This window comes from Amblyraja radiata, chromosome 19, assembly GCF_010909765.2.
Source record: "Amblyraja radiata isolate CabotCenter1 chromosome 19, sAmbRad1.1.pri, whole genome shotgun sequence".
NCBI lineage: Eukaryota > Metazoa > Chordata > Chondrichthyes > Rajiformes > Rajidae > Amblyraja > Amblyraja radiata.
In genome coordinates, this window is record NC_045974.1 from 1,047,187 (window position 1) to 1,073,639 (window position 26,453).

Consider the following 26,453-nt stretch of genomic DNA (forward strand, 5'->3'; position numbering starts at 1 on the left):
TCGAAACGTTGCCTATTTCCTTCGCTCCATAGATGCTGCTGCACCCGCTGAGTTTCTCCAGCACTTTTGTCTTCCTTCGAGTAAGTGACAAAGGCTGGAGGTGAAAAGGTGACAAAAGGGTGTCAGATAGGAAAGCGGAGTGAAATGTAAAGCTGGAGGGAGGGGAAAGAGGGGATCTATCTTCATCCATCGTCTCTCAGCCGCATTCACCTTTCACTTGTAGGTTTACACCACCATCTCTTTTCTGGCTTTCTCAGTCCTACCCCATCAGTCTGAAGAAGGACCTAGACCTGAAATGTAATCTGTCCATTCCCTCCACAGATGCTGCCTGACATGCCGAGTTCCTCTAGCGCTGTTTTATTATGATACAGTGGTGAGTAAAACAAAAAGAATTCTAAATTTCATGAACAGAACATTAGGGCACCCAACAAGGGTAATTAAGTTGAACCATCAGCCACAACTGTAGGATTGTGTCCAATTCTGGTGCTTTATTGGAGTTGTTCCAGGGCTAACAATTAGACTGGAGATTCTGTGGTTCTCTTTGGAACAAGGACGGTTCAGAAGAGATTTGAGACAAACTGGGAGAACAGATGGTTCAAGAACTACAGAAAACAGATTTATAGCAATAAGCAAAAATATACAGGAAGATGCTGGGACAATTATGATTGCAAATTTGTTGCCAAATAGACATATGCCAGATACGTGGTCAATCAGGGCTTTCAAAGCAGAACAAGACACAAAGTGCTTTCACAGAGTGCTGGAGTAACTCAGCGGATCAAACAGTATCTGTGGAGAACATGGATAGGTGACGTTTCACAGAGTGCTGGAGTAACTCAGCAGGCCAGGCAGCATCTGTGGAGAACATGGATAGGTGACATTTCACAAAGTGCTGGAGTAACTCAGCGGGCCAGGCAGCATCTGTGGAGAACATGGAAAGGTGACGTTTCAAAGAGTGCTGGAGTAACTCAGCGGGTCAGGCAGCATTTCTGGAGAACATGGACAAGGGCCTGTCCCACTGCGGGGACCTAATTTGCGAATTTAGAAGAGTTTGCGCTCGACTCAAACTCGCAGCATGGTCGACACGTGGTCCTAGGAGGTTCTAGGAGGTCTCCTTCATGCTCGAGAGAAGGTCCCGCATACTCGCGGCCTCAGTTTTGTCGAGGAAAGTTTTTCAGCATGCTGATCGGCATGGTTCTTTTGAACTCGTAGTGCAGTGGAGTGGGGTCGCTATGTAGTTATTGGCAGTCGAGGTAGCCAAAGGCAATCTCCTGTGGTTTTAATTGGCTTGTTGAAGTTTTCAGAACCAAGGAAAACCGACCGGTAATGTTAAATGCCCGCTAAACTTTATTAAAAGTTGTCTGGCTTCTTAAAGGTGTCTCCACTCCTTCTCCTCCCCCGCCCAGCCCCCGCACTCTCTAAAGGGCTTGCCGTACACTGTGCCAGCCGTCTTTTACCTTCCTATTCATCGCGGGTGTGAATTTCAGACAGCGCTCCCCCACTTTCCCTGGCCCCCGCCTTTGCGATGTGTGTGTGTGTGTGTGTATGTGTGTGTGTGTGTGTGTGTGTGTGTGTGCGCGTCTGTGTGTGTGCGTGCATGTGTCTGTGCGTGCGTGTGTCTGTGCGTGCGTCTGTGTGTGTGTCTGTCTGTGTGTGTGCGTGTACGTGCGTGCATGTGCTGACGGTTGATCTAGCTCGCGGTTTCATCGCTGACGGTCGATCCAGCTCGAGGTTTTTCAGGCGAGTGCCCTTGAGCTTGAAGGTCGAACACAGTTGCTGAAAAGTTGCGTTAGTGGGACAGGCCCTATTGGTGACGCTTCGGAACAGAACCTTCTTCAGACTTTCAAATCCAAACTGTTTACACACATGGAAAAAGAATAACATACAGAGATGCAGGGAGGGAGACGGGAAAACTGGACTGCCCACACACTTCGTGAGAGTCAAAACATATTGGGCCAACTCCTACTCTGCCACATCAATTCAATGATTCCATGTAACTGAACAATTTGCCCAATATAACTACTACGTAAATGCTTGACATTTTTTCCAAAGCAAATTGCAGATTCTTCAAAGAAAATGTAGATTTGCTTTGTGATTAAACATGACCAGTGTGGAAATCCATTGGCAACAAGGCAGATGAATGTGTCAGACCTTTGAGTTGAGGCTGCCTAACTGCTTAGTGGTTCCATCATTTTAGTTGATAATCCAATCAGGGAGTTCCTCTTTAAAGCATACAGCTACAAAGATAACAATGCTATTAAAACCTAGGTTTCCCGACAAAATCTAACAATGCACTTCAAAATATAGTGGGCAATTATTCCCTGATTCATTCTAGTGGAGCTGTAGATTGGAAACTAACTGAGTTGGTACACCATTGGCATGGAAAATATGTGATCAGCTTAACCACGATTCTTAACCAGGCCCGTACGAAGCTTTTCAAAAAGCGGGGTGGCATGACAAGATTACAAAAAACTTAATGTGAAATAATGTGCGCGATGCGCACATCATGAGTGCGAAGCATGAAGTCCCTCGATGCCGGAGTCCAGGGCCCGCTTAAGGGCCCTGGAAGCTCAGGGGTTTTAAATGCTCCCTGATGCATTCTGAGCCTTATTTTGGAGCATTTTTGCATCAAATTTATGACCAATATTTCAGAAATTAACAGGAATCTGAGAGGGAGCTTTTTCACACAATGGGTACTGGATGTATGTAACGAGCTGCCAGAGGAGGTAGTTAAGACTGGGACTATCCTAATGTTTAAGAGACATTTGGACACGTACACGGATAGGACAGATTTAGATGGATATGCGCCAAACACGTGTGAGTGGGACTAGTGTAGATGGGACATGTCGGTCCGTGTGGGCAAGTTGGGCTGAAGGGCCTGTTTCCACACTGCATCATTCTATGACTAAAAAGTGAATAAGAAAAATGCATGTAGATAAGTAGAGCAGATTTGAAAGAGGAGTGAAATGTAAAGGCAGAGAGAGGTTTATGGGTGGAAAGGAACATAGGAAAGGAGGGGGGAGAGTGGGCTTGGGCAGATGGGTGAAGGGAAAATAGTCACAAAGTATTGGAGTAACTCAGTGGGTCAGGCAGCATCTGCGGAGAATATGAAAAGGCGACGTTTCACAGAATGCTGGAGTAACTCAGTTAGTCAGGCAGCATCTGTGGAGAACATGGATAGGTGACATGTCACAGAGTGCTGGAGTAACTCAGTGGGTCAGGCAGCATCTCTGGAGAAAAGGTATAGATTATATTTCGGGTCAAGACCGTTCTTCAGTAATATTCATGATGTGACATGCATAGACATTCCTGAATATTACCCAAACCATCGTGAGCTACTTTGTTACGGTGCTTGCCCTCTCCTATAACATCTCTGCTGCCTTGGGTAATGCAGGACAGGATACAAGCTTTGGGACACGGTGTGAAGCTGTTGCCGTCTGTCCCAGCCTGGTAAAAACCTGGATGGAGTGGATTTGGAGAGGATGTTTCCACTAGTGGGAGAGTCTAGGACCAGTGGCCACAGCCTCAGAATTAAAAGACATTCCTTTAGGAAGGAGATGAGCAGGAATTTCTTAAGTCAGAGGGTGGTGAACTGTGGAATTCATTGCCACAGACAGCTGTGGAGGTCAAGTCAATGGACATTTTTCAGGAGGAGATTGATAGATTCTTGATTGATACGGGTGTCAGAGGTAATGGGGAGAAGGCAGGAGAATGGGTTTGAGAGGGAAAGGTAGAGTCATAGGGTGATACAGTGTGGAAACAGGCCCTTCGGCCCAGCATGTCCCATCTGCACTAGTCCCACCTGCCCACGTTTGATCCATATCCCTCCGAACCTGTCCTATACATGTACCTGACTAACTGTTTCTTAAATGTTGCGATAGTCCCTGCCTCAACTACCTCCTCTGGCAGCTTGTTCCATACACCTACCACCCTTTGTGTAAAAAACATACCCCACAGATTCCTATTAAATCTTTTGCCCTTCACCTTAAACTTATGTCCTCTGTTTCTCGATTCACTTACTTTGGGCAAAAGACTCAACCATATCTATTCAAATCATGATTTTATACACCTCTATTAGATCATCCCTCATCCTCCTGTGCTCCATGAAATAGTCCCAGCCTACTCAACCTCTCCCTATAGCTCTGACCCTCTTGTCCTGGCAACATCCTCATAAATCTTCACTGTACCCTTTCCAGTTTGATGACATATTTCCTATAACATGGTGCCCAGAACTGAACACAATACTCTGAATGCGGCTTCACCAACTTCTTATGCAACTGCAACATGACCTCCCAACTTCTATACTCAGCGTGACCCGCTGAGTTACTCCAGCACTCTGTGAAACGTCACAGAACAGGGCAAGATTAGCAAGTTTGCTGATGATACAGAATGGAGTTGTTTTGCAGATAGTGAAGATGGTTGTGAAAGATTGCAGCAGGATCTGGATCAATTAGCCAGGTGGGCAGAGGAATGGTTGATGGTTGAATTTGAAATTTGAAATAATTTAATTGCCACACAACCAAGGTCGGTGGTATTTGGGTTGCCAGCAGCGGTACAATAATAAAGAACACAACCACAATAAAAATTTTACACAAACATCCACCACAGCATTCATCACTGTGGTGGAAGGCACAGAGCTTGGCCAGTCCTCCTCCATTTTCCCCCGTGGTCGGGACCACCACCCTCCACAGCCGTTGCTGCGGGCGTCCAGATGGTAAGGGACAAAGTCAAAGTCAAGGTGAGTCCAGGATCGGCTCTTCCCAACCAGAGACCGCGGCTTCAGGCTGGTGTAGGCCGCAGGCCGGCGGTCAAAGTTTTAAAGTACCTGCCGTGCCGCAGCCGGAAGCACCGCAGTCTGCAGGGCCGGCGGTCGAAGCTCCCCTCCAGGGGAGATGATAAGTCCATACCGCACCCGCGGTAGAAGACGGCCGCGGGCCGGCAGTGATGGCTTCTTCTTCCCCCCGGGTCCTCCACGTGAGATCCCGGGCTGTAGACGCCGCACCAGCTGGAGTTCTGCAGACCGCTGCTTCAGGCTGCCGGCTGCCGGCTGCCGCGGGCCAGCGTAACGGAGCGCTCCCCTCCAGCGAGGTCTCACCCGCTCCGCGCCGAGAGTCCACGCTGTGCCCGCCGCTGAAGCTCCGGGCGCGTCTCCGGGAAAGTCGGCGCCGATCCTGCTGTTAGGCCACGGGGGAGGCGACCTGAAAAAGTCGCCTCTCCATGGAAGAGGCGGCCGAAACGGTTTCCCCCTTACCCCCCCACACCACCCCCCACACTTAACACACAAAGAAACATTGCATGGTTGCATGGTTCCTTGAAGGTTGTGTCGCAGGTATATCAGGTGGTCAAAAAGTATTTTGGCACTTTGGCCTTCAACAGTCAGAGTATTGAGTATAGAAGTTGGGAGGTCACGTTGCAGTTGTATAAGACGTTGGTGAGACCGCATTTAGAATATTGTGTTCAGTTCTGGGCTCCATGTTATAGGAAAGATGTCAAACTGAAAAGAGTACAGAGATCCCCATCCTGGATCAGTCCAATCAGGATTGTGTCATCTGCAAACTTGAGAAGCTTGACAGAGGTGTCTGTGGAGGTGCAGTCATTGGTGTGGCGAGAGTAGAGGAGAGGGGAGAGTACGCATCTTGCGGTGCTCCTATGCTGAGCGTTTGCGGGTCCGAGATATGCTTTCCCGCCTCACATGCTGCTTCCTGTCTATCAGAAAGCTGGTGATCCACCGACAGAGGGGTTCAGGCACAGTCAACTCAGAAAGTTTGGAGCGTAGTAGCTCTGGCACAATGGTGTTGAATGTAGAGCTAAAATCAATAAAACAAAATCCTCGCATAGGTCCCCTGGCGGTCTAGGTGCTGGAGGATGAAGTGATATTTTTCAGCTTGGCCAGCACAAGCCTTTCAACGGTCTTCATGACTACAGAGGTCAGTGCGACAAGCCTGTAGTCATTAAGACCAGTAATCCTTACTTTTTTGGGTACAGGGACAATAGTGGAGACTTTGAAGCAGGCAGGGTAGTACATCTTTGCAGGGACTGGTTAAAAATGAGTAATTAGGTGTGGTGGTGATTGGAGTGGGGTGGGTGTAGAAGGGCCCAGTCTTTGCAGACTGAGGTCAGGCTGTGAGTGGGTGTGAAGTGTTGGTTGGGGTGGGAAAGGGTCCACTCTTTTCATACTGGAGTCTTGCCTTAAGTAGGTGTGAAGTGGTGAATGGGAAGGAGAGGGTGCAGGGTCCATTCTTCTCAGACTGGGGTCTGGCTGTGTTTGTTGGGGAAGGGGTACCAGGGTTACGTTTCTGATTTTCAAACCTGCAGTAAAACTCATTCAGGTCGTTCGTCAGCTGACGATTGTCCAAAGAGCGGGGGGCTTTCCTCTTATAGCTGGTGATTTCTTGCGTGCTCTTCCAAACTGAAGAAGAGTCATTAGCTGAGAACTTGCTCCTCAACTTCTCAGAGTACCTTTCCTTGGCAGCTCTGATTCCTCTTCTCTGCTCTTTATCGATTAGGCTATCTTTTAACTCTTTAACGATTAGGCTATCGGCTTGATGCATATTTGCCCCCAACCGCCCCCCCCCCCCGATCTCGAAATGGAAATGTTACATCTGTATATAATGATCCCATTAAAATGTGTATTTATGTCACAAACGATGGAATTCACATTTTTCAGTATTGTTATCAAGGAAAAGAAAGCAGTTCCAATTGTTTGATATTATTTGATATGGAAGAGAAAATATAATAGGTCTAAAACCTACCTTAATTTTGCAATCTCACTAAAGATAATCCCCCTTTCCCTCACCCCTCCCCATCTCTCTCTCTCCCCCCCTCTCACATCCCCCCTTCTTTCTTGCGGGGAGGGGGCAAAAATGAAGGTGGCGCGGGCCCAGCGGGATAAAGGTGGCGTGGGCCCAGCGGGGGTGGCGTGGGCCCAGCGGGGGTCAGCGATGTTGGCGTGGACCCAGCGGGGATGGCGTGGGCCCTGCGGGGTTGGCGTGGGCCCAGCGGGGTTGGCGTGGGCCCAGCGGGGGTGGCGTGGGCCCAGCGGGGGTGGCGGGGGCCCGGGGGGGGTGGCGGGGGCCCAGCGGGGGTGGCGTGGGCCCAGCGGGGGTGGCGTGGGCCCAGCGGGGGTGGCGTGGGCCCAGCGGAGTGGCGTGGGCCCAGCGGGGGTGGCGTGGACCCAGCGGGGGTGGCGTGGACCCAGCGGGGGTGGCGTGGACCCAGCGTGGGTCAGCGGGGGTGGTGTAGGGGGAAGATGGCTTGGGTGTCTGGTGTTGGGGTTACAGCGGGGGGAGGTGAGGGGTGCGGGATCCGCCGCAGCGGGGGTCAGCGATGTTGGCGTGGACCCAGCGGGGGTCGGCAGCGGTGGCGTGGGCCCAGCGGGGGTGGCGTGGGCCCAGCGGGGTGGGGTGGACCCAGCATGGGTGGCGTGGACCCAGTGGGGGTCAGCGGGGGTGGTGTGGGGGGGGAAGATGGCTTGGGCGTCTAGTGTTGGGGTTACAGCGGGGGGAGGTGAGGGGTGCGGGCTCCGCCGCAGCGGCACCTGGTGTTGGGGTTACAGCCATTGGGTTCAGATTCAGCCACTCCCGCCCGGCGACGGGAGAACAGAGAACTGGCCGTTTCCAAAGTGGAAACGTTGATTTTTTCCCCGATTTTTTTTTTTTTGTGATTTTTTCTTAGACGCACCCCCCCTTCGGACGGCCATGTTAACTATGAAAATCACATTATATTTCCATAAAACCTTGACCAGAAAGTGACTAAACGCAAGAATGATCCACATTCAGGGAAGGAAAAATTTTTTTTTTAAATCATACCTATAGCAATGAAAAGCACCAAATATCTGAATATTGTAAGGAGCCTAGTTTTATCTGCCTCAATCAAATTTAATCAAGACACTAGTTGACTGACAACTCAGACGCCTATTTCTAAGCTGCTTGAAAGTGCTGTTCCTGACAGATATTGTATTCAGCAGGGACTGGTTAAAAATGAGTAATTAGGTGTGGTGGTGATTGGAGTGGGGTGGGTGTAGAAGGGCCCAGTCTTTGCAGACTGAGGTCAGGCTGTGAGTGGGTGTGAAGTGTTGGTTGGGGTGGGAAAGGGTCCACTCTTTTCATACTGGAGTCTTGCCTTAAGTAGGTGTGAAGTGGTGAATGGGAAGGAGAGGGTGCAGGGTCCATTCTTCTCAGACTGGGGTCTGGCTGTGTTTGTTGGGGAAGGGGTACCAGGGTTACGTTTCTGATTTTCAAACCTGCAGTAAAACTCATTCAGGTCGTTCGTCAGCTGACGATTGTCCAAAGAGCGGGGGGCTTTCCTCTTATAGCTGGTGATTTCTTGCGTGCTCTTCCAAACTGAAGAAGAGTCATTAGCTGAGAACTTGCTCCTCAACTTCTCAGAGTACCTTTCCTTGGCAGCTCTGATTCCTCTTCTCTGCTCTTTATCGATTAGGCTATCTTTTAACTCTTTAACGATTAGGCTATCGGCTTGATGCATATTTGCCCCCAACCGCCCCCCCCCCCCGATCTCGAAATGGAAATGTTACATCTGTATATAATGATCCCATTAAAATGTGTATTTATGTCACAAACGATGGAATTCACATTTTTCAGTATTGTTATCAAGGAAAAGAAAGCAGTTCCAATTGTTTGATATTATTTGATATGGAAGAGAAAATATAATAGGTCTAAAACCTACCTTAATTTTGCAATCTCACTAAAGATAATCCCCCTTTCCCTCACCCCTCCCCATCTCTCTCTCTCCCCCCCTCTCACATCCCCCCTTCTTTCTTGCGGGGAGGGGGCAAAAATGAAGGTGGCGCGGGCCCAGCGGGATAAAGGTGGCGTGGGCCCAGCGGGGGTGGCGTGGGCCCAGCGGGGGTCAGCGATGTTGGCGTGGACCCAGCGGGGATGGCGTGGGCCCTGCGGGGTTGGCGTGGGCCCAGCGGGGTTGGCGTGGGCCCAGCGGGGGTGGCGTGGGCCCAGCGGGGGTGGCGTGGGCCCAGCGGGGGTGGCGTGGGCCCAGCGGGGGTGGCGTGGGCCCAGCGCGGGGGGCGGGGGCCCAGCGGGGGTGGCGTGGGCCCAGCGGAGTGGCGTGGGCCCAGCGGGGTGGCGTGGACCCAGCGGGGGTGGCGTGGACCCAGCGGGGGTGGCGTGGACCCAGCGTGGGTCAGCGGGGGTGGTGTAGGGGGAAGATGGCTTGGGTGTCTGGTGTTGGGGTTACAGCGGGGGGAGGTGAGGGGTGCGGGATCCGCCGCAGCGGGGGTCAGCGATGTTGGCGTGGACCCAGCGGGGGTCGGCGGCGGTGGCGTGGGCCCAGCGGGGGTGGCGTGGGCCCAGCGGGGTGGGGTGGACCCAGCATGGGTGGCGTGGACCCAGTGGGGGTCAGCGGGGGTGGTGTGGGGGGGGAAGATGGCTTGGGCGTCTAGTGTTGGGGTTACAGCGGGGGGAGGTGAGGGGTGCGGGCTCCGCCGCAGCGGCACCTGGTGTTGGGGTTACAGCCATTGGGTTCAGATTCAGCCACTCCCGCCCGGCGACGGGAGAACAGAGAACTGGCCGTTTCCAAAGTGGAAACGTTGATTTTTTTCCCCGATTTTTTTTTTTTTGTGATTTTTTCTTAGACGCACCCCCCCTTCGGACGGCCATGTTAACTATGAAAATCACATTATATTTCCATAAAACCTTGACCAGAAAGTGACTAAACGCAAGAATGATCCACATTCAGGGAAGGAAAATTTTTTTTTTTAAATCATACCTATAGCAATGAAAAGCACCAAATATCTGAATATTGTAAGGAGCCTAGTTTTATCTGCCTCAATCAAATTTAATCAAGACACTAGTTGACTGACAACTCAGACGCCTATTTCTAAGCTGCTTGAAAGTGCTGTTCCTGACAGATATTGTATTCAGCAATGTGCAAAAAATTAGTTGAAACTTGAGTAAGTTGGAGAGGAAAATAGTGGAATGAAAACCTGACATGCACGGTATAAAAATCGGGTGGGCGCATTATAAAACCAGTGTAATTTAGGAACTACTTTGTACAGAGCATTAATTACATGCAACACCAAAGTTCTGTCCCTTCATCTGTGCAAGAACTGGTACTTCTACAGTGTTCAACCTTAATTTTTATCAGGATCTTAAGGAGAAATTGGTGATTTCCAGATCAGAAATAACAATTATTGAAAGGTTTACAACATCCTGATTATGAATAGTTCTGAATGTGTAGCTGCCCAGAAGTGAACAGTGGAAAGATTATATTGTGACAGGTTTTGTTCTAGCACAATATGTTACTTGTAAATATTTTTGGACAATAAACTTCGCACAATTCCTCTGTGCTATATAAAAGTGCTTTTTTCCCCCCATGAGCCTCCAATACCATTCCTGTATTTGTGTAGTCTCATAAAAATTGCTCACATTCCTGATAAAGATACATGCAAAATCTTGCTGACAAATAACTTATTTTATGTTATAGTCTTTTTGTTTTATAACCGTTCTGAACTTTATACTTTATTTTCCTCTTAAACTGCAAATTCCCCATCCTACACACATTGAATCTCATTAGCACGAAATCAAAACCACCTCCTTCTCCAATTTATGCTTCTCAGCTACAAAGCCGCAGAGCTCCTCGGCTCCTAAATTGCTTCCTGCTTTCTGCCACTGCGACAGCGTAATGTGGTCCCATGGTTGGCGTAGGGATAGCGAAACCCTATTTACATCCGAGTACAGAGGCTTCAGCATAGATCCAAAGATACAGTGAAGAGCTGTGCAAGATCAGAGAAAACTCACAGCCAAAGTCTTCCCACAGCCATTACGTTTTAAAACTCAACCCCGTTATACTTGGCTCCTCTTTTCAACCTTCATGCTGTACTTGCCATTTCACCCAAGTTAGATAGGAACGGGCAAACAGTGTGAGTGAGCAAGTGAACACACGACAAGGACAAAACATCCCACGTGTTTGGTAATCACTATTGCATACTAACAATTCTAAGAGGCTGCTAAATACAATTTGTTAAAAATAGATATCTAGATATCTTAATGCTGCCTTTTTCAGCAATAAATGGAAGAATGTAATAATGAGTTTCTCTAGTGGTGTGTTATTTGCTCCAGCTTCCAGCAATCTCTTGTGCCTCCATGGAATAAGACTGTTGTTTGGCAGAATGGGAAACTGCAGATGCTGTAAAACAACAGTTTCTCTCCCATGAAAGTAGCTCGACTTGCTGAGTCTAAACATTTTGGCCCACCGAGTCCGCACTGACCAGCGACCCCCGCACATTAACACTATCCTACACACACTAGGGACAATTTACACTTTAGCCAAGCCAATTAACCTACAAACCTGTACATCTTTGGAGTGTGGGAGGAAAGCAAGGATCTCTTATAAAACCCACGCGGTCACGGGGAGAACGTATAAACTCCATACAGACAGCACCCGTAGTCAGGATCGAACCCGGGTCTCTGGCGCTGCAAGGCCGCAACTCTACCGCTACGCCACCATGCCGCACTTCGGCCCAGAGTCCATGCTGACAATCAACCATTCATTTACACTAATCCTACAAAAAACCTATTTGTTTTTTATTCTCCCCACATTCTCATCAACTCCCCCAGGATCCTACTTTTGTTTGTGCATTAATGATACTTTACTTTAATAAGGATACTTTAGTTTACTCTTTTTTTAAATTATCCTCTTGTTCATATGGCACCACTCTCGAACTTCAATTGGGCATTCCAGTTGAAAATTGTGGTTGTCCAAATGGACTGTCCTCCATGACAGTCATTACAACAACATTCCAAGTCAAGTGTTCATTTTAAGCTTTGCTGTGAACAATTAGGCATTCTGGGTTTTAATAGTTATCTATTGTTCAATGCATAGAATCCAGCCAGGTCCTTCTAATCTTGCATATTGCAACTATGCAAAGACGTCCTTCCTTGGCAGATGCAAATCTGGTACCATCAACTAAACCTCAAGAAGGTTTCCTCACCAGCTCTCCATAGGGTGTGCACTTTGCACAACTCCATCTTTTGAAGTACTAGGTCAACAAGCACAGTTTTCATTATGAAACAATGATCATAACTTAACCATTTGTGTCAAGTGGTGCTGTCTGGCCTTTGGCGTTTTCAGACTCTTAGTCTTTTAGTTTAGTTTAGAGATACAGTGCAGAAACAGGTCCATTGGCCCACGAGTCCGCACCTACCAGCAATCCCCTTACATTAACACTATCCTACACACTAGGGACAATTTACACTTTTGCTAAGCCAATTAACCTACAAACCTATATGTCTTTGGAGTGTGGGAGGAAACCGAAGATCTCAGAGAAAACCCATATGGTCACGGGGAGAACGTACAAACTCCGTACAGACAGTACCCGTAGTCAGGATTGAAACCGGGTCACTGGCGCTGCATGCGCTGTAAGGCAGCAACTCTATCGCTGTGCCACCATGCTTCAAAAGTCAGCTCTAACACTTTGCTGCCAAAATGCTGGTCACATTAGGAACTCAGGGAAGAAGCAGCTTTGTGAACACACCAAATACTGCAGTGATAATGATAATCCGCAACCCTCACCACACTATTATTCATAACATAGTAGTTCACTCATGCTAGCAGTCCAGGTAAAATGGCACATATAGTCAAGAAACCATATGAGCAGACAGAAACTGGAGTCCAGTTGCCTTTCTCCACCACCATACCTTGCACTTCATCATGTTGGTGACCCTCTCCTGCATCGACTGCCCAGCTTTAGGCCTCACCAGGATGTAGATGGCTTTGACTTTCGGGCAGGAGCGCAGCAGCTTCTCCACCAGGACTTTGCCCATGAACCCCGTAGCTCCCGTGATGAGCACGTTTTTTCCTGCATAATATGCAGCGATCGATGACATTATGAATGGCCTTTCTTCCACCTCTTGCAGTCTTCCTAGATTGAAAAAATATAAATAGTATTTGTCTATGAACTGTAGATGTAAACAACATTTCCATTTTACTCGCTTGTCTTTAGCCCATTTTTTGTGCAATGCTAACACCTGGTATGTGATCATTTGAGGGGATCTTCCACTTAAATATTTGGTTAGTTCTTCTTTCAAATTATGTCGACACCTATCAAAAAAATACACCCAAACTTTCATTGGTGGATAGTAATGATTAATTGCCTGGGAGTGGACTCGTTTGTTGAGATGAGATAGAGATTAGATAACTGCAGTAATTTGATGTGTAGGAAGGAACTACAGATGCTGGTTTAAACCAAAGATAGACACAAATGCTGGAGTAACTCAGCGGGACAGGCAGCCGGTTGCTAAACACTTTAATTCTCCTTCCCATTCCCACACAGACCTTTCTGTCCTAGCTCTCCTCCATTGTCAGAGTGAGGCTAAACGCAAATTGGAGGAACAGCATCTCATATTTTGCTTGGGCAGCTTACAGCAGTGGTATGAATATAGATTTCTCTAACTTGAAGTAACCCCGGCATTCCCTCTCTCTCTCTATCCCTCCTCCACCGTTACAGCTTCTCACTTTCACCCAACAAACCACTAACAATGGCCTGTTTTCTTTATCATTATTACTTTTTTGCATATCTTTCATTCAATGTTCTTTATCTCTCTACATCATCATCTTTCTCTCTCGTTTCCTTTATCCCTACTCATTCTGAAGAAGGGTCTCGACCAGAAATGTCACCCATTCCTTCTCTCCAGAGATGCTGCCTGTCCCACTGAGTTACTCCAGCTTTTTGTGTCTATCTTCAGTTTAAACCAGCACCTGCAGTTCCTTCCTACACATAATTTCAACTAACAGTTTAGTGTGGTACATAGACTGCCTTTCAGACGAAGCATAATTATCAAAGTTTAACTTCAAAATTCTCGAGATCCAGTTTGATAGAACTGTTGATAGAGCAGAATTACTAAAGAAGGTGCTTGCAGAGTACTGTGTTTACATCTCTGCTGTGCTGCTGCAAGTACAAATTTCATTGTTCCGTTTCACTACAAATGACAATAAAACACTCTTGACTCTTTTGAGCTCCAGGATCTCACATTCATTCCCTCTTCTCTCGACTCACGTCAGGCAGAAGTTGCGAAAAGCTTGAAAGCACATACCACCAGACTCAGGAACAGCTTCTTCCCCTCTGTTATCAGGCTATCAAATGGTCTTCCTGTAAATTAGACAATAGACTTTCTCTGGAACTGTAACCCTGTAATATCTGCACTCTGGTATTTGACTCTTTGCTCTACCTGTCGTACTTGTGTACGGTTGGATTGTATTCATGTATAGTATAATCTGATTTAATTGGATAGCATGCAAACAAAAGCTTTTCGCTGTACCTTGGTACACACAACAATAAACCAATACCATGCCAATAGAGACAAAACACTGCAATGGCCAAGCATAAAAATCATAAAACAGTCACGAAGGCAGCAGGAATTAAATGACCCCTTTTAAATGATTTTTTTTGCTGCTTATTAGTGTATCACTTACCCACCTTCTCTCTACATGCTCAGCCCAATTACATGCTTAGATAATTTCCATATTACTATGACACCGAGTTGGTCTGGTCAACCTATTAATTTAATAGTCTTTAATTTTCTTTCCTCCACTGATTGCAGGTATGCTCTGGTGTTCTGATATGACTGTGATATTGCACACTCAACTTCCTTGATGTTTAGATCTAAAGAAACACACAACAAAATTCTGCACAAGGAACAAACCACATGGCCTCAACTTCTTACCTCCACGCAACAGCCGTGACGCAAGGAAGCATTCTGGAAGTATAGATCAATATTTGCTGGATATGCTGCAGTAATAACCAGCTGGAGCTCAGTTGGCTAACTTTAATCTTTAAAAATCAATCATTCATTAAGGCAATATTTTCAAAATCAGTTCATGGTTTACTGTACTGTCACTAAAAAAATTTCAGCTGTCAAGGTTAAACTGTTTTATTGGGCTGTTTTGATAAAATACAGTAGATCAGGGGCAACACAGTGGCGCAGCTCCACCCGCTACCTCACAGCGGCAGAAACTTAGTTCAATCCTGACCTCGGGTGCTGTCTGTGTGGAGTTTGCACATTCTCCCTGTGGGTGGGTTTCCTCCTGGTGGTCCGGTTTCTTCCCACATCCCAAAGACGTGCGGGTTTGTAGGTTAACTAGCCTCTGTAAATTGCCCCCAGTGTGTAGGGAGTGGATGCGAATGTGGGATAGCTTAGAACTAGGATGATCAATGGTGGGCATGGACTCAGTGGGCCGTAGTGCTTGTTTCCATGCTCTATCTTTCAACCAATCAGCATTTCAAAGACACAGAATTTATACTGCTGATAACAGATGCTAGCAGTGATCACTAAACTGGGGTTTGCATTTAGACAAAAAACAATAGGTGCAGGGGTAGGACATTCGGCCCTTCGAGCCAGCACCGCCATTCAATGTGATCATGGCTGATCATCCCCAATCAGTACCCCGTTCCTGCCTTCTCCCCATATCCCCCGGCTCCGCTATCTTTATGAGCCCTCTCTTGAAAGTATCCAGAGAACCGGCCTCCACCGCCCTCTGAGGCAGAGAATCCCACAGACTCACAACTCTCTGGATGAAAAAGTGTTTCCTCATCTCCGTTCTAAATGGCTTACCCCTTATTCTTAAACTGTGGCCCCTGGTTCTGGACTCCCCCAACATCGGAAAATGGTTCCTGCCTCTAGCGTGTCCAAACCCTTAATAATCATATGTTTCAATAAGATTCCCTCTCATCCCCCTAAATTCCAGAGTGTACAGGCCCAGCCGCTCCATTCTCTCAGCATATGACAATCCCACCATCCCGGGAATTAACCTTGTGAACCTACGCTGCACTTCCTCAATAGCAAGAATGTCCTTCCTCAAATTTGGAGTCCAAAACTGCACACAATACTCCAGGTGTGGTCTCACTAGGGCCCTGTACAACTTCAGAAGTTGTAGAAGTTAAAAATAGTAGTTGCTATCATCAGCTTTTTGCTTGCATTTGACATCTCATTTTCTACTATAATCTCAGAAATATAAAACGCATGTTCAATCATTATTTTGCCTCCTGCGTTGGAAGGAGAATTAAAGTGTTTAGTAACCGGCTGCCTGTCCCGCTGAGTTACTCCAGCTTTTTGTGTCTATCTTCGGTTTAAACCAGCATCTGCAGTTCCTTCTTACACACTTTGAGAAGAAACCTGCTCTTAAGCATGGAACACTATATTATTATAACCAGTTTAAGGCTGTACTGTGATCATGTCTGTCTAACACTGACATTATTGGCTTCATCAATACGCATTGTCCTGGACAATGCCTTACATTTTTGAACAGTTGTACCCCAGTTGGCAGTCCCATTGGCAAGACTAATGAGCAGCTAATGTGAGATCCTAGCCATTTGTTTATTAGCATCAGTGGAAAGCTTGCAGTGTTGGTTCTTAGGTGCAAGTCCTTAGATCCACTTGTACAATAATGCAGTCACTTTGGTGTATTATAAATAGAAAATGAATTGATTTTTTTTCAACTATACCGTACTCATTTCAAAGCTTCTACAAGTGTCCCTTGGTGGAAGCATGTCAGAAATTTCTGACGAAAAGAAATCAACTTAAATCCTCCCACCCCACCCACTGCTGGTGTGTTTTCAGTGACTCAAGGCCTCACTGTTCATTCTCAGCAGAAGTAAATTTATTGCAATTTCAGGCTGAGGAGGAAGGAGGTGACTTTCGCATGTTTCAAAAGATAATTTCAGATAATACAGATTTCAATGGGGTCAGGTACGAATGGGAAAATGTGAAGAGAACAGACCTTTTCCTTTCCACCACATCACATCAAATTAGGAAATAGATAATGACTACAGACGGGAGTATGGATGGTGGTGAGAGTTTCATTTTACTTCAGTAAAGTTACTACAATAATTTTGTGTTGCAAATTGGGCCTGCCACAGATAGACGCCAGTTAGTCTCATAGGCATCAGCTACAGCTCTGGGGTCAAGGAAAGAGCATTCACGTCGTGGCCGTTTCCCCCAATCTTTCCACCACCACGCACAAGAAGCACAACACAGACACCATTGTATGCAGATTTTCAGCTATGGCTGAACAACTTCTAATCCTATGTGTGGACTCGATAGGAAGAAGTTACAGCTCGAAATAAATCCACATTCCTTCAATGGTATATGTGTCTCACCACCCAATACTCATACTTGGCAGCACAATTAACAGGCTGGTATACTCCCCCCTTGATGTACAAGCTGGTTAGTTTCCTAGAGCTTTAACCCCAGTTGTTTGTGTGAAATACACCATGTAGCTGTACCATTTCTTCCAACAACTTCTATGGACTGGATCTCAGAAGCAGGGTACAAGGCGTGACATCACAATATAGCATGTTTTAAGCTATTAACCGATGACAAATGTGTAAACATGTGTTCCTTCAATCATTCAGTAACCCGTGTAAAACGATCTTCAGTGAAACAAGGCTGGATTGAAACATTTAGACCACACGCAATTGTTAAGATGGCATTGTCAACAAATTCAAATTAGCACAACTTAAATTTCGGTGATATAAAAATTGAACATAAGTTTTCAATCCAATAATACTCCTGGACACTAGGCTCCCGTGTCAGGGTTAAAGCCCATTAAGTACAGAACATTTAAAACTCAACTAACTGTGCCTGTTAGCATGCTCATTTTAGCTCAATATAAAGATAGGAAGTGGAATGTATTAGTGTGGGAGGAGGGGATTGAGAACCACTGATCAATACTGCCAGACACCCAGGATTTTGGGCTTCCTAACATGAATCGCAAGCTGTCTTTGGCAAAAATTAATATTTTTACGGCAGAGATAGATAGATTCTTGATTAGTACGGGTGTCAGGCGTCATGGGGAGAAGGCAGGAGAATGGGGTTGAAAGGGAAAAATAGGTCAGCCATGATTGAATGGTGGAGTCGACTTGAGCTGAATGGTCTAATTCTGCTCCTATCACTGGTGAACTTATTAACCTGAAAGGCTTTCCACTGTACCTCAGTACACATGACAATAAACTAAACTGAACTTTCAAACTGTTAGCCATTTTAGATCTTTGGGGGAAACGGTATCATTACCGTGTTAGCTTTTTGACCTCGTTTCAATTTGGTGCATATTTTTTTTAAATTTATTGAAGCCAATTGAAAACCAGAATTACACCATGCAATTAAAAAAATCAAAAACATCAAATACAGGTGATGCATGTCTAGGTGGCAACATAAGGAATGTTTTAGTACAGTTCTCCAAAATTGAAACATTAAGAAATGTTTAAGTATCAAAACCAATTAAAATAAATCTTCTGAGGCTGGGAATTGTTACTTTGAAAGCTGCCGGAGGAGGTAGTTGAGGCAGGGACTATCCCAACATTTAAGAAACAGTTAGACAGGTACATGGATAGGACTGGTTTGGAGGGATGTGGAATTAATGGGCAGGTGGGGCTAGTGAAGCTGGGACATGTTGGCCGGTGTGGGCAAGTTGGGCTGAAGGGCCCGTTTCCACGCTGTATCACTCTATGACTCTAAGGAATTGTGCCAGAGAATTATTAAAATCAATGTCAAATGCAGGAAGCCCAGTCCACTGCATTCCTGAACGGTAAGCAAAATCTCAGAAAATACAAAAAAATAATTTTGGCATAATTTGCAGATATCCTTAATTACAGAGGTTTTGCCTGTTCAGTCGGGCTAAAATGATTAATAATCAAAAACACAATCTAACATAAGCATTGGATAAGTTTGTACACAGTAATACTTAACATTAAGTTTAATTTAGTATGATGCAAGGTAATTAACTTTTGAAAGGTTCTGTTCCTCTCTCTACTGAAGGCAACTGACCGATTCAGATTCAACTTTAATTGTCATTGTCAGTGTACAATACAGAGACAACGAAATGCAGTTAGCATCTCCCTGGAAGAGTGACATAGAATATGAGCAATAAATAAATCTATTTACATGCATCTATTTACATGACCCACTCAGCATCTCCATCAGTCTCAGATTTTCAGTATTTTACTTTTGAACGAGTTAATTAAAATGTAGCAAACTCAGCTCTGAGTAAAAGGCAATAAGATTAAGAGAATTCTGAGATGATCATGAAATGTATTGATAAAGGAGATGCTGTTGTTCTTACACCCAGATTTGGGGAAATATGTTTGGTAGCAAAAAAATATTTAGCAAGACAAGAAAATATACGGCATGGATATGAGGTTAGCATAAAACAGAAAAGGCACGTCTTGTTTTTCAGGTTGTTAAACCACAGTATGTTACGATACAATATGGTAGAACTTTATTTATCCCAGGAGGAATATCTGTCTGCCAACAGTCATAAAACACAACAAGATATAACAGGGCAGCACGGTGTCGCAGCGGTTGAGTTGCTGCCTTACAGCCCTTGCAGCACCGGAGACCCGGGTTCGAACCCGACTACGGGTGCAGTCTGCACGGAGTTTGTAGATTCTCCCCATGACATGCGTGGGTTTTCTCCGCGATCTTTGGTTTCTTCCCACACTCCAAAGACGTAAAGGAATGTAGGTAAATGTAAAAATTGTCCCTAGTGTGTGTAGGATATAATATGCGGGGATTGCTGGTCTGCACGGACCCAGTGGGCCGAAGGGCCTGTACCTCTAAACCAAACTAAGATACATGAAACTAAAGTGACAAGTGGAAAGATCAGGATCGGGGATGTACAAAGTTTAGGGGGGAGGGGGGGCGGGGAGGAGTTAGATGAAAATGTTAAATCAGTGGGGTTGGAAAAACAATATGCAGAAGCTGAATCAATTTAGATTTAATAGATAAGTCAATAAGTAAGAACACACAGAGTGCTGGAGAAACCCAGCGAGTGAGGTAGCATCACTGTAGATGGTACACAAAATTGCTGGGGAAACTCAGTGGGTGCAGCAGCATCTATGGAGCGAAGGAAATAGGCGACGTTTTGGGCCGAAACTCTTCTTCAGACTCAAAGGTGGTGATGTTTTGTTGCCTTCAGTGGGACAATGGAAACCAAGTGAAGGGGCATCACAGTTAAAATGGACAAAAGAACCATCTTCCATGTGTGAAATTCATGGATCATATGAAATCTTGAGGAAGAAAAACCTGAGAATATCAATTTAACCTTGTGCAGCACTAAAGACAGACACCAAAAGCTGGAGTAACTCAGGCAGCATCTCTGGAGAGAAGGAATGGGTGACGTTTCGGGTCGAGACCCTTCTTCAGCCTATTCAGTAGTAGTACTCTTGCTTTCACATCACCAGATTGTGGTTCCAAAGTAGCATTTCCAAGACATTCGCACTTGAACCAACTTGACATTTCAGTGTAATACTGAAGTGAATCTTTCACCATCAGAGGTGGACTTTGACAGAATGGAAGGCACACCTTCTGTTCCACTTTTAAGGCCTAATTCACATTCCAATAAAACAATTTATTAATGACTGGATAAGTCTGAATGAGCATTACCATTCTAATCTTCATCTTTTAAAATGCTATTTTGCCATTAAGCCAAAGTTAAACGTACTTAAGCATATCAGATGCTAACTGCAAAGGATCTTCAACTAACAGACCATGAAAAGCACCCACCAAAAAGGTCGTATAATTGTAAAATGAACATGCCTACAGAAGAAAACAACGATGAGTCGGCCTACAGGGAGGAGGTCCAGCACTTAGCAGCATGGTGCGCTGACAACAACCTGGCCCTTAACTCCAAGAAGACCAAGGAGCTCATTGTAGACTTCAGGAAGTCCAGGGGTGGCACGCACACCCCCATCCACATTAACGGGACGGAGGTGGAACGTGTTTCTAGCTTCAGGTTCCTGGGAGTCAACATCTCCGATGACCTCTCTTGGACCCACAATACCTCAACTCTGATCAAGAAGGCTCACCAGCGTCTCTTCTTCCTGAGGAGACTGAAGAAGGTCCATCTGTCTCCTCAGATCCTGGTGAACTTCTACCGCTGCACCATCGAGAGCATCCTTACCAACTGCATCACAGTATGGTATGGCAACTGCTCTGTCTCCGACCGGAAGGCATTGCAGAGGGTGGTGAAAATTGCCCAACGCATCACCGGTTCCTCGCTCCCCTCCATTGAGTCTGTCCAAAGCAAGCGTTGTCTGCGGAGGGCGCTCAGCATCGCCAAGGACTGCTCTCACCCCAACCATGGACTGTTTACCCTCCTACCATCCGGGAGGCGCTACAGGTCTCTCCGTTGCCAAACCAGCAGGTCCAGGAACAGCTTCTTCCCGGCGGCTGTCACTCTACTCAACAACGTACCTCGGTGACTGCCAATCACCCCCCCACCCCCCGGACACTTATTATCACTTATTATTATTTATTTAAATCATTTGCTATGTCGCTCTTCCAGGGAGATGCTAAATGCATTTCGTTGTCTCTGTACTGTACACTGACAATGACAATTAAAATTGAATCTGAATCCGGATCTGAAAAGAAACACACACAAGTACTTCATGCACGGTGACGCAGCGGTAGAGTTGCTGCCTTACAGCGAATGCAGCGCCGCAGACCCGGGTTCGATCCCGACCGCGGGTGCTGTCTGTACCTAGTTTATACGTTGTCCCCGTGACCTGCGTGGGTTTTCACCGAGATCTTTGGTTTCCTCCCACACTCCAAAAACGTACAGGTATGTAGGTTAATTGGCTTGATAAATGTAAAAATTGTCCCTAGTGGGTGCAGGATAGTGGTAATATGCGGGGATCGCTGGTCGGCATGGACCCGGTGGGCCTGTTTCCGGGCTGAATCTCTAAACTAAACAAAACTAAACTGCTTCCCATCATAAGTAATTTTAGTCACTTGTATTTCTTCCAGTTACTGTAAATTTGAAGTGCACCATTTACTCGCTGGTTAACTGGAAGGAAAAGGTTGCAACAACTATTGCGTAGCAATTGGCCTCTCCCTAACTTATGCAACATTTACAAGTAACAAATTTAGACTGAGAGCCATTTAAATTTAAGAATACGGTCACAGCTCACCCTGACAGAACATAATATTTGCGGGCACAAGATGCTAATGCTGGAACCTTGGGCACAAAAAGAGTACTTTCTGGGCCGCAGAGTGACCGGAGATACAATCCAAAAAACAATCACATAGGCAAGGTAATAGATTTTTTTTAAGTTTCCCCCTCCCCCCTCCCCCACATAAAGCAAACGAGAGAACATTAACACATACTCTTCATAACAAGAGGATTAGGAGTAAAGAGGTTCTTCTGCAGTTGTATAGGGCTCTGGTGAGACCACATCTGGAGTATTGTGTACAGTTTTGGTCTCCTAATTTGAGGAAGGACATCCTTGTGATTGAGGCAGTGCAGCGTAGGTTCACGAGATTGATTCCTGGGATGGCGGGACTGTCATACGAGGAAAGATTGAAAAGACTAGGCTTGTATTCACTGGAGTTTAGAAGGATGAGGGGGTATCTTATAGAAACATATAAAATTATAAAAGGGCTGGACAAGCTAGATGCAGGAAAAATGTTCCCAATGTTGGGCGAGTCCAGAACCAGGGGCCACAGTCTTAGAATAAAGGGGAGGTCATTTAAGACTGAGGTGAGGAAAACCTTTTTCACCCAGAGTTGTGAATTTATGGAATTCCCTGCCACAGAGGGCAGTGGAGGCCAAATCACTGGATGGATTTAAGAGAGAGTTAGATAGAGCTCTAGGGGCTAGGGGAGTCAAGGGATATGGGGAGAAGGCAGGCACGGGTTATTGATTAGGGACGATCAGCCATGATCACAATGAATGGCGGTGCTGGCTCGAAGGGCCGAATGGCCTCCTCCTGTACCTATTTTCTATGTTTCTATACTTTTATCACACTAAAAACAACAAAAAAGACAGACAGACTGTTGGCGAGGCTGCCATCGCTGATGGCGACACCCAGTTTGATGACTGTGACCACTTTAATAATTGATTAATTAATGTAGTAAAGTACAGGTTTTATAGATACAAAGGCAGCATTCTATTAAATTTGCCAGATTTAGGAGAGTGGGAATCTAGCAACATGGAAGAGAGAACAAAATCAGGAAATGGTAGCAATACTCAGCATGTCAGGCAGCCTCTGTGAAACAGAAATAAAGTTTCTGAAAGGTTCACAACCTTTCATCAGATCGTGGAAGTGAAATTCACTGACAAGATGGAGAACATCATGTCGGTTTTGAATAGCCTAGAATACACCTTTAGAATTAATTATTAGATTTCAGAAGCTGGTAAGTGGAATATCCTGAATCATATTTCCTCCTCACCCCCTTTCACATTTCGGCTTTTTGAGAGCCATCCAAACCAAGTCCGACAACCAAGACACCTCACTCACAATCTATCTCTCAGCATCGTAGTTCATTGGTCGCAACTCCAATTGTAGCAGTTATTTTGGGCATTGCACAGCATATAATCCTCCAACACTTTAATCCTCCAACATTTTCGTCACCTTCAATGGGATCCCACTACTGGCCACATCTTCCCATCTCCACCCCTTTCTGCATAGACCGTTCCCTCCGCAACTCCCTGGTCAACTCGTGCCTTCTCATCCAAACCACCCCCCCCCCCAGGTACTTTCCCCTGCAATCACAGGAGATGCAACACCTGTCCCTTTACCCCCCCCCCCCCCCCCCCTCGACTCCATCCAAGGACCCCTGACAGTTTTTTCAGGTGAGGCAGAGGTTCACTTGCACCTCCTCCAACTTCATCTACTGTATCTGCTGTTCCAGGTGTCAACTTCTGACATTGGCAAGACCACGCACAGGCTCAGCGATCGTTTCGCTGAACATATCCGTTCAGTCCGCCTTAACCTACCTGATCTCCCGGTTGCTCAGCACTTTAATTTCCCCTCCCATTCCCAATCTGACCTTTCTGTCCTGTGCCTCCTCCATTGTCAGACCGAGGCCCAGCGCAAATTTCGCATTGGCAGCTTACACGCCAGCGGTATGAACATTGACTTCTCTAACTTCAAATAACCCTTGCTTTCCCTCTCTCTCTCTCCATCCCCTCTCCCTTCCCTGTTCTCCCACCAGTCTTACTGTCTCCGACTACATTCTATCTCTGTGCCGCTCACTCCCCTGACATCAGTCTGAAGAAGGGTCTCGACCAGAAACGTTGCCCATTCCTTCTCTCCAGAGATGCTACCTGTCCCACTGTGTTACTCTAGCATTTTGTGTCTACCTCCAATTATTTTGATGCAGCAGGTCTCAATTGGATACAGCATTGAGGATATTGACAGAATCCTCTGGTTACCTTCTGAACCTTCTGAATTTTGAAGTCGGCACTCTGCATATCGCCAACTTGGACAATTTTAAATTTTTATCAAGCCAATTAACCCACAAACCTGTACGTCTTTGGAGTGTGGGAGGAAACCAAAGATCTCGGAGAAAACCCACGCAGATCACGAGGAGAACGTACAAACTCCATACAGACAGCACCCATAGTCGGGATCAAACCCGGGTCTCTGGCGCCGCATTTTCCTGTACCGTTATGCCACCGTGATAGTGGGAGAGGGGGAAAACAAAGGGTGACCTGGCGCAGATACTGAGTATACCTACACAGTACCCTAATATTGCAACTATTTGCATACCTTTGGTAAGCATGCAAAGAATTTCATTGTGGCTTGTCACATGTGACAAGGACTCGGCTTGTACACGCTAAAATTTAGAAGATTGAGGGGGGAATCTTATAGAAACTTACAAAATTCTTATGGGGTTGGACAGGCTAGATGCAGGAAGATTGTTCCCGATGTTGGGGAAGTCCAGAACAAGGGGTCACAGTTTAAGGATAAAGGGGCAATCTTTTAGGATTGAGATGAGAAAAACATTTTTTACACAGAGTGGTGAATCTCTGGAATTCTCTGCCACAGAATGTAGTAGAGGCCTGTTCATTGGCTGTATTTAAGAGGGAGTTAGATGTGGCCCTTGTGGCTAAAGGGATCAGGGGGTATGGAGAGAAGGCAGGGATGGGATACTGAGTTGGATGATCAGCCATGATCATATTGAATGGCGGTGCAAGCTCAAAGGGCCGAATGGCCTACTCCTGCACCTATTTTCTATGTTTCTATGTGACAATAAAGTATTCATTCATTCATTGATTTGTTTATTTTCTCCAAAAAATCTATTTGCTGTTCTTTCTCTTAGCGATGTTTTTCATTCAAAGTGTCAAATGGCAATTGTTTTTTTTATTATTCATATTATATAAAATTTCAGTCTGTCTTGCAAGAAGATCGTGTTGTTCGGAGTAGTTAGACTACACTAGAGTTCGGACTGGGGAAAAGAGACAGATGAAAGTAAACTGCAGCTTCTGCTTAACATTCACTTTGAAGCATCTAGTTGTAATGCCAAGTCCGTGGCCCACATGATACGTAAACAACAAATCAATGGACTTAATTCTGAAACTGCAGAGTTTAATGGACAGATTCAGCAAGATGTGTTGCAGGACTAAATACAGTATTGTGCTGCTAATCCACATCTAATTGGAGGTTTGAAACAATGCTGGTGGTGTATATACTCCGATGTTGTAAGTTCAACATCCAGCAGGGTTTGGGAAACTCAACGTGAATTTAGATGCAAAGGAGAAAATGCTGGAATTACTCAGTAAACGGGGAGAGAATCAGAATGTAATCTTTTATTTCTAGGACCGTTTATCGGAACCGAGTAAGTCCCTGGACAGAGACTAAATAGGAGTTGCTTTCTGACAGTGGGAATTGTACATGTGTGCCATCTGAGTTGACAGAACAAACAAAATTTATGAACTCAATAAATGTGAAAAAATAGCATGCAGACGACCATACCAATGGAGACTCACACCAGTCCCTGGAGGAAGTAATCCTTTATCCTTCATTGCAGCGTCCACTCTATTAGAGTTAACAGCTCTTTTCAAACATGTGTCCTGGTTCCCGTTATTTTGCCTGAAAGTCTTCTCCTAACCATAAAAAGGATGCACTTCCCCTCAAGTGCAGGAATGAACTGCAGATGCTAATTTACACCGAAGACACAAATTACTGGAGTAACTCAGCAGGACAGGCAGCATCTCTTAATAGAAGGAATGGGTGACGTTTCGGGTCTGAAGAAGGGTCTCGATCCAAAACGTCACCCATTCCTTCTATCCGGAGATGCTGTCTGTCCGCTGAGTTATTCCAGCATTTTGTGTCTATCTGCACTTTAATCCCCTCATCTTAATTTTCTGTCAATGGGTACTCTCTAACATTCAAGTATTTGGGCAAGCACTGGAATCATCAAGCCATGGAAGGCTACAGACCAAGTGTTGGTAAATGGGATTGGTGTAGATGAGCACTTGGCAACTGGCATGGACATCGTTGGTTGAAGGGCTTGTTTCTGTGCAGTACGAATGTGACTGAGATGTGAATGTAACTTTCTGATTCACTTTGTTTCTTTTTTTTTCTCTTCTATCTCCAACTGCTAGATTTTATTATTATCTTGACAACTTTGGTCTGCTCTCTCTCTCTCTCTCTCAGACATTTCCTCTGTTCTCTCTTCATCCCCCCCTTATCTGCAGCTTAA

At 45.8% G+C, this 26,453-nt stretch overlaps 1 protein-coding gene across 2 annotated transcripts in view; it reads right to left on the minus strand.

Moving 5' to 3' along the window:
* The window catches only part of LOC116983651 (fatty acyl-CoA reductase 1-like), a 110,086-nt gene that overhangs the window by 61,816 nt on the left and 21,817 nt on the right, over positions 1–26,453 (minus strand). For both annotated transcript variants that reach the window (XM_033037401.1, XM_033037402.1), the window contains exon 2: positions 12,669–12,892. In XM_033037401.1, coding sequence (XP_032893292.1) covers positions 12,669–12,857 — 189 coding nt within the window. In that variant the 5' untranslated portion in view covers positions 12,858–12,892. The remainder of the gene's footprint in view (positions 1–12,668; positions 12,893–26,453) is intronic.